The 19,539-nt window shown below is 35.2% G+C and overlaps 1 protein-coding gene across 2 annotated transcripts in view; it reads left to right on the top strand.

The window, feature by feature from the left end:
- LOC125683007 (uncharacterized) overlaps positions 1-19,539 on the top strand; it is a 47,633-nt gene that overhangs the window by 16,115 nt on the left and 11,979 nt on the right. Inside the window, exons 2-13 of one of the 2 annotated variants that reach the window (XM_056142439.1) lie at positions 28-372; positions 800-914; positions 1,142-1,292; positions 2,716-2,930; positions 6,925-7,119; positions 7,919-8,034; positions 8,636-8,753; positions 11,466-11,483; positions 11,888-11,984; positions 12,738-12,858; positions 14,149-14,356; positions 17,245-17,423. In XM_056142439.1, coding sequence (XP_055998414.1) covers positions 138-372; positions 800-914; positions 1,142-1,292; positions 2,716-2,930; positions 6,925-7,119; positions 7,919-8,034; positions 8,636-8,753; positions 11,466-11,483; positions 11,888-11,984; positions 12,738-12,858; positions 14,149-14,356; positions 17,245-17,423 — 1,768 coding nt within the window. In that variant the 5' untranslated portion in view covers positions 28-137. The remainder of the gene's footprint in view (positions 1-27; positions 373-799; positions 915-1,141; positions 1,293-2,715; positions 2,931-6,924; positions 7,120-7,918; positions 8,035-8,635; positions 8,754-11,465; positions 11,484-11,887; positions 11,985-12,737; positions 12,859-14,148; positions 14,357-17,244; positions 17,424-19,539) is intronic. The other variant, XM_048923660.2, reaches the window with a different exon arrangement.

The raw sequence follows: 19,539 nt of genomic DNA, 5'->3' as shown, positions 1-19,539 counted from the left end.
CTAGGTATTTCCATTTTTTTCTTTCAGCAAGGTGAAGGCTTTCATTTTCTAAATGGAAAGATTTAAAGTTACATCACAGCTCTTCGTACACATGCTGGCATCTCTATCGGAATAGTGACTGATCCATCTTCTCCAGAATGCCACAGATCCGAACGCTGTGTAGAATCAGACCCTCCGCAGAGTACTATCCGGAATTCGAGGCCAGTCGGAATACTTTGTTTCTGAGAGTTCCAGAAGTTCTCAAGGAAAATTGGGTGGAGGGAGTCCGGGGAAAAGCCAATGTTAGCCATGAATTCCACTTTGATTACATCTTTAAAAATACTGCGACACAAGAGGAAGTGTTTGATGTGGCAGCCAAGGAAATCATATCAGGTAGGACAACACTTAATATTTCACGGTAGTGGCAGCCAAGGAAGTCATATAAGGTAGGACACCACTTAATATTTCACGGTAGTGGCAGCCAAGGAAATCATATCAGGTAGGACAACACTTAATATTTCACGATAGTGGCAGCCAAGGAAATCATGTCAGGTAGGACAACACTTAATATTTCACGATATTGGCTGGACAAGCCAACATGTGGGGAATTCTCCCTCACAATACGTTACTTAGAGATGACATGAATTCTCCTTTACAATATGTTAGGTAGAGATGACATGAATTCTCCTTTACAATATGTTAGGAAAAGATGGCATCCAAGGATCCAAAGCTCCTAATGGATGACCATCTAACTTTAATGGATATGATATGATATGAAAAGTCTCACTTTGTTGATCCCTGTACATATTTTTTTTTTAAGGTTTTCTGGGTGGCTTTAATGGTACGATTTTTGCCTATGGACAGACAGGAACAGGAAAGACGTTTACTGTGGAAGGAAGTCCTAAACAGTACAAGTTACGAGGCCTGGAACCAAGGTAGAAATCATGGTCTTATTTTATCACTTACAAGTGTCAATGCACATTTTGGCCAAAAATAGCAGTGTATGTATGACTTGTCTACATAAATAATCTGATTTAAACATACATATAATGCACTGAAAGGGATTTAGTTTAAATACGCTGTCAGTCTGCACTGGTTCACTTGAATCAATAGTCGCACCATATTTGCATGTGATTTGAACTGCTTGTATGACATTTTCCAGGTCTCTGTCCATGATTTACAAAGAACTAGAAAAGAGGACAGACGAAGACATCAGTGTTCACATCTCATACCTCGAAATCTACCAGGAAACTGGATATGACCTTTTGAACCCAGGGGCCAGAACTCAGTCAGCTGTTACGCCCTTCCCAAGAGTAATGATTGTTTTGATTTTTTCCTATTATAAGCTGGGAGGAGAGAAGATAGGGGGATTTTTCCTGCCATGCTGTTTTGTGTCTATCTTTCATTAAATCAGTTTTATTTTTCACCTGTTGCTTCCAAAGTAACCATTGCAATATTCATAGACTAAAGACGAGATGGGAAATTTCATTGTAAAAAGTTCTATTTACCAGGAAGAAAGCATTGCATATGACTTTGACAACAAAATGGGCCAAACTTTTGTGACAATATCAATGTGTAGAGCTCAGTAATAAGCTTCTTACATTCTTATATGTATGCCACCAAATTCTCAGTGCTACCAATACCAATCTTGAGAACATACATCTTTATTAGGGTTTCGATTTGAAATTGTGAGAGCCATATAGGAATCACACTGTCCCTCAGTCAAGCCATGTGTCTGTTCGTCATCACTTCCGTTGTCACACAAATAGTTTTCAACATGAAGCTTTCATATTTCATACAAAGGTTATTGATCACTTATAAATTTGGGAGTCATGAGTGCAAAGGTCAAGGTCACAATAAACCCTCAAAGCTTACTATGCTTTCATTGTGACTTGAAAAGTTGAAAAGCTTTCAACACTAAGAGCTTTCATATTTTTATACCCCACTCAACGAAGTTGCGGTGGGTATAATGTTTTTGACCCGTCTGTCAGTCCGTCAGTCCCTTTCTTGTCAGCGCAATTCCTCTGAGACAGCTCAACAGAATTTTGTGAAACTTTGTATTTGATAAGGACACACTGTGTAGATCTCTATGTGCATATTCCCAGAAAATTCTGATTCAATAATTTTTCTTGAAGTTATGCCCCTTTTAAACTTAAATTTCAAGCCTGTTTGTCCTGTTCTTGCAGTAATGCATAGCATTACCATTCATTATGTGAAACTGTCAAGCAATTTTGGAGTGTGGGGTATGTGAGCTTGCTCACTTTTGCTTTCTTACATTTACAAAGGTTGCTGATCCACAGTTTAGCATGGAAATGCAGATTTGGGAAGAAACATAATCACTACTCAACATAAATGAATTCTGTTTCATTTTTACTGGTACTTGTAATATATGATTTAAGTTTTTGGGAGGGAGAGGGGCTTCCTGACTGAATCAGATTGCTAGTATTGAACTGCATGCATGATAAAAAAGATTTTCGGGAACATGATCTCTGGAGGAGAAGGAGGAGGAGAAAACCTCTCCCTCAATAACATATTCTATCCCCTGACAAGATGGCCATTGGGCTGCCAATGTGCATGATTGATTGACTTCAAAGTTGTCAAATGTAATATACATTGAGATATTGAAACTGTAGGTGCAATCTTTACCACATATATTACTGAGATGCGTTATATGTTGGAAGTTGTAGTTGCAATCCTTACCACAGATAATTTTTGATAGATCTTGTTTATCTGCAGGTTTCAGTGATGGAGGGTATGCAGGGTGTATGGATGGTAAAGAACCTCTCAGTTCACTATGCAGCCACGGAGGAGGTGGCTCAGAATCTCCTGCTGCAGGGCCAGGCAAATCGCCGCGTGGCTGCCACCACTGTTCACGACAGGTCGTCACGGTCGCATGCGGTTTTCACCATTCAGCTGAGTTCAAAGAGGTCGGACTCCGATGTTGTTGTGAAGTAAGTATCTGATACTTAGAGAGTGCTAATATTTTTATCAGGGTTGCGAGCTGATAGTGCAGGTTTAGGAACTCTCTACTCTCTGTGTGTGTCTTTCCAAAACGCTTAGTATACTAGTATCTAATTTGCTTAATCTGTAACAATTTTCATTCAGCTGTATTCAAACTTTATACAGTGATTACACACACATTGAAGATTTGTATCTCCTATTTTGCACACTGTATCACAATTTTTTGAAGATTCCCTGTGTTGAACTTAGTTATCCATGTTACACCATGCTGTAGAGGATACCTAGTTTTATGAAACTGAACTTTTTATTTTCGATAACAATACACAGACTTCGAACAGTGTGGACTGGTATCATTACACTTCCAGTTCTGGACAGATTTGATAAATTCCCCAATTTTTTTCCCCATGTGTGAAACAATCCTTTTAATCAAGGCGTACTATTGGGGTTGGTAATCTTTAACTGCAACAAGTTTTATTTGATATTATTCACAGATTAGGAGAAAATTACCTCCCTTTTAAAGGATGTGTGACAATAATCAAAATCTAGTATGAGTGTTGTGTGTCAATCTTGTGTATGTCTTGTTCTGTTTTGAATTTTCATGTGTACTTACGATGAATTGTACAAAGTCACAACTATCATATATAGTTTATTTTCTCCAAGATTTAATCAAGAAATCATCCAATGCAATGTGATTTTTGGTTTGTGATGTGTATAAAAATTTCCATCATGTCAATGATGAGTCTATGCAAAATTAATTTTTTGAAAAAAAAAAAGTTTTCAAAAAAAAAGGGGGGGGGGGTGATACTGGAACAAGTTTATGCATATCAGTAATTCTTGTCCGAGCTATACTTCTGCAAAGCAGGAAGTAAAAATGTTATTAGATGATTATTATTGACTTTATTAATGAGTTATTTACCTTAGAGTATGTCATAACCCTCATCCAAATTCATTATCAAAGGTCTTAGTCACAGAGAGCATTTATCAACACGGTGTTGAAATATGTAGCATTTAGAATATGATCTGTTTTGAAAGTGGCACCTTTCAGTGGGGTATTAGTCCAGTCTGTCGGTCCATTCTAAGATTTAGTTCCTGTAGTCCTACCATTCTTTTTCTATCAAATGAGAGGTCTTGTTGATGAACAACTAATGGGTCGATATTGCAGTGCCTTATATTCACATTTCTTATTCCATTATTGAATTCTTTTAATTGTCATCCTATCAAGGTTACATCAGAAATCATCTTCATGCATATTGGGCTTTATTGTAAATTAATCATAAATAGCATGATCTCATCTGAATGATTTAATGCTTTTAACCTTGAAAGTCAATTTGCTATTTATATGAACAGTATCAAATTGATAGGCAATTTCATTTCAGCCAATGAAATACTGAATTGAAAACATTGTGAGGTTTGAAAATTGTCAATAATTCTATAATAATTCATTTTTAAAAGAAATAAATCTATGATATTATGAATACCATTCATTGCATCAATGTATTTGTCAATGAGTTGTGGAATCCAGAATATTAAAAAAAAAATTGTTGTTAGATAGTTACTAGTAATTAATATAATTAGCTCCTAATCCTACCCCATATTAGTGTAATAGGAAGGGAAAGAAAATGCAATGGACCAGACTGGGATTCAAACCCAAGCCCCCAGAATTTCTGGTCCTGTGCTCTACCAACTGAGCTTTCTGGCCACCAGTAATCGAATGACATGTGACACCCCTCTCTCTCTTTTTATGTCTTCACACATACAAGACTTCAATCCATATCTTTAACCCTGGCAGGCATTTTCACCTGTCAGTTCCAGGGGCTGGTCTATGGCACCAAATGTAACAGGAAGGGATAAAATGCAACGGATCAGACTGAAATTCGAACTCAGGCCCCCTGAATCTCTAGTCAGGTGCTCTATCAACTGAGCTATTTGACCACCAATGATCTAACCCACTTGATAACCACATTCTTCTCTCTTTAAATGTCTTCACACCTTGAAGGCATCTAGCCAGGATCTTTATTTCCTAGCAAGCATTTTCACCTGTCAGTTCTAGAGGCTGGCATACAGCACTAACAGGAAGGGAACAAATGCAACAGACCAGACTGGGATTCGAACCCAGGCCCCCTGAATCTGCATGTGGTCAGGTGCTCGACCAATTGAGCTATCTGGCGACCGGTAATGAAACCTATCTGACCACCACATTAGTGCATGTATCATACATTTGAATCTAAGTTTGGACTACACATATAGGCACAATTTTCATATTGTAATGTTCAAATGTTATGTCTTGCCTTCAGTTAAGCTTAGAGGAGATTATTGGTTTCCCACATACAGAAAAAATATGTTTCGTTGGTGTTGGCTTTTAAACAAACTTGTGGTCACAAGATTAGAGCCATTAACTCGTTAAAGTATCAACCAGTGTTGGTACAAACAATGTGGCCTTTCTGTTCCTTATGATCTAATTAAAGACCACTATCAATATATACTCAGAGCCATTCATCACAAAGCTGTTTCAAACCTTCAATAAATAAACCATTTACAAAAATATTATGGCCATTAGAGGGAATATATTTACAAAGGAAGTAAAACTGTTTACTCATAAGATGACAGAAGGCTATGATGGTGGTGTAATTTTTTCAGTAGATTTGAATGGGCATTAATACTCTATTGTATCAGTTTTTAAATCTGCAGGGGGAATTATTTTTAAAGTCATTCAGTCAACTGTGTAGCATAGTTCTGATACTAGCTCGAGATGAGCTTGTGATATCATTGGGGGTACATTTGCAAGTTGAAATATTTTCCCAGGGACTTTAGTGGCTTCCATTTTGACTGTAAGTTCTTGCCAAGAGAAATTATGTATGCCTGATTGGGAGCAAGTTATTGTTATTTCTTTTTTTGCTCTTGCTATGCTTCGAAGTTCACGCACGTTAGATTTTTAATTAATTCTATGTGTGTATTGACAATTTTGAGAAGAAATGAAATATAGGCCCAAACTTGTGTAAAACTGCACGTGTGCAGACTGTGGAAGACATTTACTATTGAAATAGTTTCGTGTATATGCAATGGTTTCTTAGATGCCCACATTGTTTTCAAATATATTTCAGTCTTTTTTCTCTTAAAATGGTACTTTTTAAAAAGTGTATAATTTCCAATAGGATTTAAATCTGTCTTTTTAATCAATAATACACCTTTATTTTATTGCTCTTGAGTCATGCTGTTTTTTATATGCCTTTAAGTTTCATTAAAACTATTTATCAAACTGTATAATGATTTTAATGAGCAACTGCCAAAATTGAATGAAAGAATTGACATTTATTTCAAGAAATGCCCAAGTCAATCTTCATATCCATAGTGAGTGCACTAGGAAGGAATGAAACTAATCCCTGTGTTGGTGTCATGTTCAGTTGTTCTTTTGATTTTTGTCAGTATGTGTGTGTACAGTATTTAGTTTGTCAAGAGCTAGCACTTGTTGTGAGAAGGATGTCTTAGTTTTCTTTTCCATGATGATTGCTTTAAAGGGTAAGCTTAAATGTTTAGAAAACTTAAGAAATACTGTAGCAGGAGTGATTTAGCACAGAAAAACTGTTATCTGACATTGTTACTCACACACATTTTCATCTATCTAAAATCATTGATCAAATTTCATATTGATGATAAATGCTTCATTTTCATTTAATGGTGCAATTCTAAGATTAAAGACCCCGTTAAGATTTATTTACATGGATTAGTGATAATGGCAATAAAAGTCCTTGCAGTACCTGTTCCCCATTAGGCAGCTCAATAACATACCTGTATTATACCTTAGTGCTTAGATAAATTCGGATAAGAAAAATTCTTATCTTTTCCAAGCATCTCCTATTCAAGATCTGTGGCAAACTGGAACTTAGTAAATTGGGTAAGGATGGTCTTTTTGAATGGAGGAAATTGTCAGGTCACCAAGCACATCAACATTTATAAAATTTAATTTTGTTCCTCATTAATCAATAGGTCTAAGCTCCACCTGGTGGATTTAGCAGGGTCTGAGAGAGTGTCTAAGACTGGTGTTCAAGGAAACCTGCTGAACGAGGCCAAGTGTATCAATCTATCCCTTCATTACCTTGAGTCGGTGATTATAGCATTACAGGGGGACTCGCTCAATAACAACAAGAGAGGGAGAATCAGCAGTGCTGGGCAGCAGAGGGGGTAAGTCAACTCCTCAAAATAGCTTCATATTTTTTCACAATGAATTGAATTTTTAGCTTGCCAGAACCTCAAACTCAAGTTAGGTTTTCTAATCGAAATTTGTGGGTTATCTGTTATTGTTATAAACTTTTTACATTTTTGACTTTTTCTTCAAACTCATTCGGCCAATTTCGACCAAACTTGGCACAAAATAATCCTTGCATGAAGGAAATTCAAATTTCTTCAAATGAAGGCTTATACTCCCTTGCAAGAGAAGAATACTGGGGAAATATTGAAATTAAAGTGGGGTATTTTTAAAAAAAAATGTTCTTCTCAGGAACCACTCCGCCAAACTTTTAATGAAAAAATCCTTATAGAACGAAGATTTAAATCTATCAAACCATATCCCCTAGAACCAGATAAGGCAATAATTGGGGTTCAAAGGTTTTGCATAGGAATACATTAGACAAATATTTAAAAATTGGTTTTAGGACCACAAGTTTACAATTTGTTATAAGTTTTACATGGGAATAATATAGGAATCCCCCCCCCCCCCCATCCCTCTCAATAATGACAAATGTACAATTTGTCAAATTGATTTGGAAGTATCCTCGTTTAGTGTAGATTCAAGTTTGTTCATACCATAACCCATCCAGACTGGAATTACACTAGGGTATTGAAATATGAGTATCTTGTAAAGGCATGATGAATCAGGTGAGCATTGTGACCTAGGGACCTCCTGCTTAGAATGCAGAAAAAATAAAGGAATTTAGATTTATGAATAGTGGAATTTTCATGTGACTTCTATATGTTCTTACAGTAGGTCCAAAACCAGAGAAAACGGTAGACCAAGCACAGCCGAGGGGTTAAGCCGAGGTCCACGCCATGTCCCGTATAGGAACTCCCTCCTCACCATGGTCCTCAGGGACAGTCTTGGTAAATGCATCTATGTTTCTCTCTCTCTCTCTCTCTCTCTCTCTCTTTCTTTCTTTCTTTCAAATTGTGTCGTTCATTCTCATTAATTAATGAAGTTTCAATTTTGAAATGTTGCTGGGAAAATGCTGTGCTAACCTTTTGATTGTCTTTTGTATCATCAGACAAGGGTTCTGATATGTCTGACTACTCTTGTAGCAAAGATATTGTTGTAATGGCAAAATTACTTTTTATTGCTATTTTTAAGCAAATGGAATTAAAATCAACAGTAGGATGTATGCTCCATTTCGGTCTCCTTTAAGTTTGCATAGAACATTTAGGATTATAAAATGTAGGCAAAGCACACGATACATACACACTGTAAGCTTACACATTTTAGTGGCATTCTTATTTTATCATGTTACACATTAGACTTGTTCCAATGATGTATATATACACTGTAAATGTATGACTAAGCGTATTTGCTATTAAGATTAGAAATCTAATTCCAAAATATGCTGATTTATGATTGCACATTTCACTTAATTCGTGAGATGTGCAAAAAATTTATTTCACCAAAAATAAGTATGTTTACAGCATTGTAATGTTTTATGTTCCCTCACAGGTGGAAATTGCATGACATGTATGATTGCTACGATTTCACTGGAATATCGTAACCTTGGAGAGACTCTATCGACCTGTCGATTCGCTGGTCGAGTGGCCTGTATAGCTAACAGTGTTAAGTAAGTCGTAATACTACAGTACTTCTCGTGAAATTGTATAATGAATTTATCATATGATTGAATAATTCTGAGCTATCTGATTGGCTGAGATCCAACAAACTAGAAAAAATAGAATGTTCTGTTCACCTTTACCAGTCTCTGAGGTAATATCAGATTTAATTTTTCCAAAATTGGACTAGAAATAGGTTAGGAATTTTCAAATTGATAGATTGGTTATTAAGTCTCCCAAACAATTGCTTGATTCTTATTATTCTTCTTCTGCTGTATTTTCTTCTTTCTCACACCTGAAAATGTCCGCAGCCTTTCTCCATAACCCGTTGATGAAAGCATTAGATTCTAAAAGGATACGATAGGCCAATGTATCTAGTTGTGCAGAAATGTTTTTGTTTCAGATGTAAGAGGGATAGGGAACATTTTGCAGGGATCAAATGGGGCTGGGGTCTGACATATATGTACATGTCAACTCTATGGGGGGGGGATTAATTTCAAAATTCAACAGATATAACTTGACAAATATTAATATGATAGAGTCCTGGGGTCTTTGCAGATGAGAAGAAAATGTCAGGGCCTACAAACTAGTTCAAGGTCAAGGGATTTCAGTGACCTTGATTGCTGACCTTGAACATAAAAACTGGTGTAACTTTAGAACCAGGACTGATAGCAACATGGGATCTTCAGAAATGATAAGAGGATGATGGGACCTACAAATAAGTATCAAAGTCAAGTTATTTCAGTGACCTTGACCTCTGATCTTGAACATTAAAACTAGTGTAACTTTAGAACTGGGATTGATAGAGACATGGGATCTTCAGAAATGATAAGAGGATACAAACTCGTAACAAGGTCAAATGACTCCTGTGACCTTGACCTTTATCATAAAAACTTGTATTACTTTGGAACTGGGACCAAGAGAGACATGGAATCTTCGAAAATGATAAAAGGATGTTGTAACCTACAAACTAATATTGCCAGTGACCTTGATCTTTGATCTTAATCATAAGATCTTGTATTACTTTAGAACCAGGATAAGGAAGTTTTTCATTTAGGGGAAAAAAATTCAGAAAAGACCACTTTTATACAGCCAGTACTTTGTTCGGGAGACTTTATGATGGCCAGACTATGATCATGTCTTGTTATCTTGTGGTTGTCTAATGAAATTTTGACTAAGTCTTACACTCTAGCTGTAAACAACAATGGCCGTCCAGATATCATTTGTTAAGCTGTAGTAGCCAGTTACAATGTTTTGAATTATTCAGTCATGTATTGATATCTTCTCGGTCAATGCTATGCTTTAACTCCCCTCAAAATACGATATTCACCTTGCCCTCCGGACTTGGTGAATATTGTAATCGGGTAGCTAAAACATCATATTGACCTCAAAGATGTCATTAATTGTATAGTAATGCTAGCAATGATATCACAGATTATTGAATTGAACACATTTATTTTATCTATAAATTGAATACTCAATCATGAAAGGTGTGAAATTCAAATATTATACACAAAAGATTCTTTGTTTAGTTTCAATGGTACAGCACTCCTGATGATGTTTTATAAAAATTGATCAAATAGAAATTTAACATGTAAAAGTTTAAAATATGGTTCAATATGGAAAGATAAATTTCTCTGGAGATCGAAACAGTAAATGAAATTTCTTTAGAAGAAAACATTCAATTAACAGGCACATTGCTCATAACAATCTTTTCCATTTGTCTTCTTTCAATGGTATTTTCTACATTTTACTAACTAAATGTGACAAGCACTGTTCATTGTATTTGAATTTATCATATCGCTGTTGTGTACTTTAGCAATGTGTACACTCTGTTCATTTTACTGACTGCAATTCCTGATGTTTTGTTGAATATGACGTACTAACATCTTGACTTTTGTGCAGTGACCCTTTTTTATGGTAAGCTGATGCACACTCCTGTTTAAATGAACATATCTAGGTGCACTTAAATGGGTGATTCAAAACAGCTGTGCATTATTTTGGTGGTATTTAAGTTTGTAGAGACATGGGTTGTATAGAAAAACCTTTTGGATTAGAGGTTTTTGTTTTCATTGGAGTTAGATATATATGTTGATGTGCAATGTACTATTATTTTATGATATATACTGCAATTTGATGTGCTGTGTAGCATTTAGTGGAATCTCCTCCTGGTAGACAACAGAAGCACCTAGTGTGGTTGGGACTCTGTAATTAACACGGTACATTTAGTATAAATGTTTTATAGTTGATTTATTAGTTTATTATCTGATATTCTTCAGGTGTGAATTATGGTAAGAACCGTTATAATTTTCCTTTTGATTTTATTTTTGATTTAGTTATTAGGTTGGTTATATGATATTTTATATAGAAACTGAATGAGGGTTCTTATTGGTTGGTTTTATTTCTTGACACCCATGTTGGTGGGCATTTTCTAGCATTAGATGCATTCTCCCCTCTGATTTCTCATTCTATGTTTCAGCAGGTTATAGAAATTTACTTGCATCCAGTTATCTCAATATGCACAAAATCTGTATTTCTTTTCTGCTTTCTCTCTCTCAGAGAACTTTCATTGATTTTTCAGAAGATGCTTTGGTATTTCTTTTAGCCATATCCCAGCATTAGCTTCTAGTCTTTTGTTAGTGTATTTTTTTTTTTTAAAAGCTCTGATAAGCAATTAAAATCTTTACTTTCAATATATCAATGAATTTTCTTTTTTTGTAAAGATTTTTGAGAGCTTTAACGTACGTGAGTAAAGTTTGGGCAGAAATTCGATTTTGCTTTGGTTACAAGAATTGGCTTTGAGTATGTATAAAACATAATGCTTTATCTAAAATTGAGTTTTTCAAGCAAATTTTTAATCTCCTAGGTAAATCAAATGACAGGAAATGAGTACATGATTTATGTTTTGGGATAAGTAACATGATTTTGTAACTTTTTGCTGCTAATCAGTAATAAAAAACAGTGAAATTAAAACTGTGTGATATTAACCATTTAATAATTAGTCACTGTAATGTGTATAAAACCATCTTACTAAATCAAGGATTTACCTATATCAATGAAAAATGTTGACATGTTGTACATAAAGAAATGAAATATACATGCACCTGCAAAGTTCTAGACTTGACATCCACATTTCAACTTTTAGGAGGAATGAAGAAGTTGATGAGAAAGCATTAATAAAGAAGCTGAGAAAGCGAGTAGCAGAACTTGAGAGTGAACTGTCATGTCTGTTAATGGCAAAGGTAAGTCAAATTTCTCTTTAGAACCATTCAAAACCACGAAATGTTCAACATTGAATTCAGTGTTCACGGAGATGACTGACTGGTTCTCACTGTCATTGGCAGCTGATAGTGAATGGTTAGAAATATACATCTTTGTACTTCAGAGCATCATTTAGGGTCTTCAGCTTAAATGATTGGGTTCTAGGAAAATGTCATTGGACAATTTGTTATTTCCTGGGATTTAATGTAATTTGAGGAGCTTCAGTTTTTGACTGATTTTTGTGTTGCCTGTGAAATGTAATGATACCTAGGATTACTAAATCCTTTATCTGTTTGTCTGTCTTTTGTAACTGTAGAAGATAAATCTTCAATTTTTAGCGTATGAATTTCTTGTGTGAGGTTCATTTAATACATGATTAGTGATGTCACTACCAGTGACAGATGTATTCGATGGAAAGCTGAAGTCGTATATATTGGGATATACTGTGTGTGTACTTATTTTAGCGTATTCAAAATTTAGCGTAGTCGGAGCTGCTGCACTATTTGACGTAATTATGATTTAGGACTTCTTCTATGTATGAGAATGGATAAATAGAGAATTTCACATTTTAGCGCTACTATGAATTAGCACTTTTGCTTCATCACCAAAGCTGCTAAAATTTGAATCCCGCTAAAATAAGCACATGTACAGTATTTTCTTTGTGTAAACTGTATACGATGTAGTAGCAGGTATTGTGTGTATAATTTGTGGTCATTTTTATTGATTCATGACAGGAAGATTTCAAGTTCAGTCTTGATATGATGAATGCCAAATTAACAGATGAAGACAAGATTCAATGCAATAAAGTGATTAAGTCTTACTTAGATGGAAAAGTGAAAGACCCAGTGAGTGAAGGTATGATACCCAATTAAACACAACATCAGACAACATTTCCTTTAGTTAAACACAACATCAGACAACATTTCCTATAGTTAAACACAACATCAGACAACATTTCCTTTAGTTAAACACAACATCAGACAACATTTCCTTTGGTTAAACACAACATCAGACAACATTTCCTTTAGTTAAACACAACATCAGACAACATTTCCTTTAGTTAAACACAACATCAGACAACATTTCCTTTAGTTAAACACAACATCAGACAACATTTCCTTTGGTTAAACACAACATCAGACAACATTTCCTATAGTCAGTTAAATCACTGGAATAAGTTGATATGAAATGTATTGATACTTCCATACATGTACACAACTTAGTAAGTACTAGTGTGTTGTTGTGGAGTCTTTTGTCAGGCCACATACATGTATGGTAAATAAAAACAGGTACTGTCACTGTCTTTTCTGAATGAGATGCAAGATGGTTGATAATTTCGGGGGACTATATATGGTGCATTACTACCATCTGCCTTACAATACATAGCGATATTGAATATGTTTGCTAAATCAAGTAAGCTTACAGTTACATAAAGGATTTGATGTCGATCATAAATATGATGTTATTGATTTCATTTAATGTGGCTGCTTTTAGTTGTTTCAATGATTTTATAAAACCAGCCAATTTTTTCAATTTCTCTAAATAACATGATTTTTTTTTTAAATTAACCAAAAAGTGAGAGATCACAGGCATACACTACATCACCATGTTGATAAATTTCTGTTTACACATAATGTACACATTTCTTACTTGTGAGTATTATTTATTGTGTGTGCTGTTCCTTTGGTAATTTGAGTGTTGTTCCAATTAAAAGTTGGTTTACAGGAAAGGGGTTTTAAAATTGAATAATTGTATACTTTTACTTTGTTACTTTCACTTTGTTACTTTCACACATGCATGTAATTTTTAGTTGGATGTTGTGGCATTACATGAATAGGACTTATATCATTTTCTACATTATCAAGTATACATATATAAATGTACAGTCAAACCTTGTTATTTCGAACAAGATGGGGTCAAGAAAAAAACTTCCGAGATATCCAAAGGTTTGAAATATTAAGGTTAAAATGCATAGAAATGTAGTTGAGACTTTCAACACACTTCGGCATATCCATTGTATTCGAAATATCGATGTTCAAGATACCGAAATTCAACTGTACTTGTGTTTAGCAGGTGAAAACGAATTATGAAATATTCTGCTGAAATGGTGTACATGTTTGTTCTGTTTTGTTTCTCCCCTTCTAGGTATTACAAATCCCTACAAATTCAGAGAGTGCATGAAAATTCTGAAGACGATGATACTGGACGGTAACTATAGCAGTATAAATCCCAACGATGTGCCAAATCTCTTCAATTCCTCTGAGGAAGCAGACTATGAGATTAGGGCAAGCTCCACTCCGGAGAAAGATGCCCAGGTGCTGAAAAAGCTCCGAGACCAACGGAAAAACCAGGAGTAAGTGAAAAGACTTTGTGGTTTGGACCTTATTCTAGTCTCCGAATTTACGTTTGATTGAAACAAAGTTTACCTATTTTGATGAAGGGTATCTATACAATTTATTTTTTACTTAGAGAATAATTTTAGAAAATTGTTGGTAATCCTAAGATATGACATAGATTTTTTTTGACTTTTTTTTTTATACTTTTGATTTTTGAAATTTTAATGAAAAATCAAAAATGCTTATTTCGTTTTTAATTTCTTTTCTACAAATATAGAGATTTCATGAACAAAATTGCATATGTATCTTTCATAGATATGTAATTATAGAAAAATTGTTCTGTGTTTTAAATGAATTCCAACACATTTAAAAATATTTTTTTTATTTTAAAAAATCCAAATGACATAATATATGTAGCTTCATTTCTTAAGTCATATTACAAGGTGCAACATTGCTGATTTTGTTGCATAAGAATGCCAAAGTTTGAAAAAAACAGATATTTCAAACTCAAAGATATTAATTTAAGTTTTAATGTTTTAGGGGCCAAATTAGGCTTAAAACATAGACATATGCAGTTCTTTATTTTGGTATTGAAAACAAACAAAAAAGTTTTGAGTTTGCATTTAAATCAATTTAACTTTTCATTTTTAGGGGCCAAATTAGTCTTAAACCAGACATGTGCAGAACAATTTTTCTACGATTACTTATCTTTGAAAGAAGATACATATGCAATCTTTATGAAGTCTCTATATTTTGTAGAAAAAAAAGTTTTGAGTTTGCATTAATGAATTGTGTAGAGAATTCTTGATTCTACGAGGGTGAGTCAATAAGTAACCAGCCTATCCCATTTCCGATTGACCGAGATGGTCACAATTTTCATGCTTTGTTTCAACAAACATGTTTTATACCTGGGTGCAAAATTGTGTATCGAGTCATTCTTTGATAAGATATTGAATGTCAAACATGGCTAGTGATGCAAAGGCATGCTTTTCATGTAAAGTTCAGTACCGTGCTATAATTTGGTACTTGTATTTAAAAGGTAAAACAGGCAAGGAAATACACGGTGAGTTAGCCGATGGTTATGGGTCTTCTGCACCATCTTATGCTCAGGTTAAATTCTGGGTAAGGGAATTCAAACGTGGTAGAACGTCTTTAGAAGATGAAGCCAGGTCTGGACGCCCACTGGATGCCACCAACGAAGAAATGTGTAAGAAAGTTTGGGATCTGGTATACTCTGATATGTGAATTCAGGTGAAAGAAATAGTGCAGACATTAGGCATTTCACCAATCTTACATGATCATTTAGGTATGCGCAGCTAACAGCCCGTTGGGTCACCAAATCCCGTAGCGATGAGCAAATGGCAACCAGAGCATCAGTATGCAGCGCCTTGTTGAAGCGTTTTAGGTTCAAAAGATGATTTTCTTTTGCGTCTGAAGACTGCAGATGAGACTTGGGTTCATTATTATGAGCCAGAGAATAAAGCTCAGAGTCGTCAGTGGGTCGGGCCTGGGTCCTCGAGGCCAAAGAAGTTCAAGAAGCAACCATTTGCTGGCAAGGTGATGGCCTCAGTATTTTGGGATGCAAAAGGCATTATTATGTTGGACTTTTTACCCAAGAGAAGTAAAATAACTGAAGTGTACTATGCAAACTTGCTAGACCAGCTGAGAACCGCCATCCGTGAAAAACACTGAGGTAAACTCTCCAAAGGTGTTTTGCTGCAACAGGACATTGTGAGAGTCCACACTGCAAAGTTGCAATGGATGCTGTAGAGCGAAACGGGTATGAATTAATACCACATCCTGCCTATTCACCTGACTTAGCTCCTAGCGACTTCTTCCTATTCCAAAACTTGAAAAAGGATATCGGTGGACGTCATTTCCAGTCTGACGAAGAAGTCGTGACAGCAGTTTAGGAGTGGGTCAATGGAAAGGACCCTGACTTTTTCAGTTCTAGGCTGATGGCACTTGAACACCATTGGTCTAAGTGCATCAAAGTAGAGGGCAATTACATCAAACAAGAAGAGGTGGATCTCAACCAGAAATAAGTTAGGCTGGTTACTTATTGACTCGCCCTCGTATGTGCATAGTACTTGTACTATTTTCTACTGACTAACCTGTTAATCTACACAGATAGTACACATACCGATTTCTACCGACTGTTAATCTCTACACAGATAATACATGTACTGATTTTACTGAATGACCTGTTAATTTCCATTACAAATCTTATAACAGTTGATTGATGTGAAAAGATTAGAATTAGTGGTATAAACAGGTACAGCTTCTTCCTATAAGATTGTTTTGAATATGGAGACAGTCTTTGTTTGGAATCTAAATTGCATAATTGAACAATGTTCTACAGATTAAGAGAAGGCAGTCTGTTTAAAAATTGGCAAGGTAATTTTGAAAAAAAAATGTATTTGTTTTAAACAATCAACACAGCTGAATAGCATATACGGTACTTGTTCATAAGCTATATTAATTCCATGCATTAAAACGGTATAAATTGAATTAAAAGACTTACAGCTTTTTAACGTCTTAGCAGTATTTAAGCCAGTACTTAAACAGATTTAGAGGTCAAATTGAAATTGAAAAGAGTTTATATGTCATCTAATCTCTATGCAATGTGCTTAAGCATTTGATTTTAATTGTAAGTAACACATTCTGCGGAATTGAATGCTATGCAGTATTATGTCTGATGAATTAAGTATTAAGCTGTAGTTAACGTGAGCTGTTCTACTGTGCACGCTGTGTGCAGTTGTCGTCTGCACTGAGATTCTCTTAGGATAGATGGCAGTTGTAAACATTCAGATGTGCAAGTGACATGTCAAACATCTGAAATGGAGTTCCTCAAACAAATGATATCAGTCTCCCATGCTGAATATGTCTCTATTTACAAATTCAGGAAAACTGTACAAATTCCGATCCCCTCACGTAATGCATGGGGAGAAGAAGCTTATATCTCAGAGCCTGAACAACCAATGAGAAGGCCCCACAACAGACAGAGGCGGAGACATAACCAACTCCCGATGGACACTGACGATGAGGGCCTCAGGACAGCTGGGGAAAGTGACATAGAACCAGGTCAGTGCAACCGTATAGGTGTGTTTGTCTTAGGATAATATATCTACTGAGTGTGTCTTATGTTGATATATCTATTGGGTGTGTCTGTCTTATGTTGATACAGTGAAAACTGCCTAATCCAACACCTGTGTATACAGTGAAAACTGCCTAATCCGACACCTGTGTATACAGTGAAAACTGCCTGATCCGACACCTGTGTATACAGTGAAAACTGCCTAATCTGACACCTGTATATACAGTGAAAACTGCCTGATCCAACACCTGTGTATACAGTGAAAACTGCCTGATTCGACACCTGTGTATACAGTGAAAACTGCCTGATCCGACACCTGTGTATACAGTGAAAACTGCCTAATCTGACACCTGTGCAATCCATTTCACTGGACATTCTGATCCTTATTTTCATTCTCATTTTCAAGTATTTAGTGGTTCAATACTGATCCCATTGGTGCAAACATATTACACATCTATTACTGAATCTTATCCAGTTGAAAATTTTTGTGCCAATTCAAATTTTGAAAAGGCTTGGCAGGACTATATTTTGCGGCAGAAGGATTGATTAATCAAAAAGTTCTAAATTGCATGATATTACAGTTTCTATTTCATCCAATATATCTTCTATTTTTATACTCCTATAGATGTATTTCAGTTTTATAATTAACGATACAAGTAGTTCAGACTTCGAACTAGTTCAGATGTTGTAACTGATCAAATTTGGTTGATATGTTTTCTAAACAAAACACAGATTCTTAAAAAAGTATTAATTAATTTACTCTAAATTTTGTATAAAAATTCAGTATTTTTGCTAATAATTAAGATTTTTATCTCCAACCCCAACTTTTTTTAGTTCCATCTTAAATCTTATGACAAGGCCTTGAAAATTATGTGAAATTTTAGAAATTGACATTATACTCCTAATATATCCTTTTAAACTCTCAAATTTGATATCATGAATTTTTTTGGCATATCAAGTTCAAAAAGGTCATTATCTATTTCCATTACTTGTATTAAATTTTTTTTATCTGTATTGTTAGAAGACATGACTATGTATCTATTTTATGTAATGATTGATTTGTGTTGCTTATGTAGTGTTAACACCAACAGACAAATCAAGTTTAATCGAATAAATCTTGAGTCAATTTTAAGTGCAAAAAGGTCATGTTTAGAACACTGTAGCTCAATAACAAGCATTGTGACCCGAGTTTTTCTTTTTAATTTCCTAATTCTCCTTCAATGTAGAAATAAAAAATACACTTCCCAAAAAATTGACATTATTCAAAATCTCAGATGTGAACCTCTTTAATGTCTCCCAAGTGCATGTTGGCTTTGACAGATTTCACTGTACTTAATGTCTCCCAGTGCATGTCGGATTAGACAGGTTTCACTGTACCTAATGTCTCCCAGTGCATGTCGGATTAGACAGGTTTCACTGTACTTAATGTCTCCCAGTGCATGTCGGATTAGACAGGTTTCACTGTACCTAATGTCTCCCAGTGCATGTCGGATTAGACAGGTTTCACTGTACTTAATGTCTCCCAGTGTATGTCGGATTAGACAGGTTTCACTGTACCTAATGTCTCCCAGTGTATGTCAGATTAGACAGGTTTTACTGTACTTAATGTATCCCAGTGTATGTCGGATTAGACAGGTTTCACTGCAAACTTCCACCAGAGTTCGTTTGCTCACAAACCAAACTCTTCCACTTAGGCATTATGGGATAGCGATTTCTTAGGCCGCGTATACTGTGACGTCACTGTAGAATGACGAAAAAACATAACGTCAAACGTAAACAACTTTCAAATCAAGAACGTAAACATCAAGTTCATTACTTTACACAATAATTTGAACAGTCTCCCTACTTTTTAATGATCTTTTGATCATTTTATGTTTAAAATAAAATCCATACTTTTATATTAATGCTCTTAATATTAATATCTTCAAAGTTTTAACTGCGAACTACTTCTTTAGTGTAATTTGTCTGCGTGATAATCGCGGACTCACAATATACAAATCTGTATATTGTGGTGCGTCACATAGGAGAGGTCTATTCGTAGGTGACGTAATGAGGCCTCGATGGGGAGTTTGGTTTCACTGTACTTAATGTATTCCAGTGCAT

The sequence above is a fragment of the Ostrea edulis genome, chromosome 6 (assembly GCF_947568905.1).
Source record: "Ostrea edulis chromosome 6, xbOstEdul1.1, whole genome shotgun sequence".
In the NCBI taxonomy this organism is placed as follows: domain Eukaryota; kingdom Metazoa; phylum Mollusca; class Bivalvia; order Ostreida; family Ostreidae; genus Ostrea; species Ostrea edulis.
Note: the sequence above shows the minus strand (reverse complement) of the source record. Positions and strands in the feature narration are given on the sequence as shown.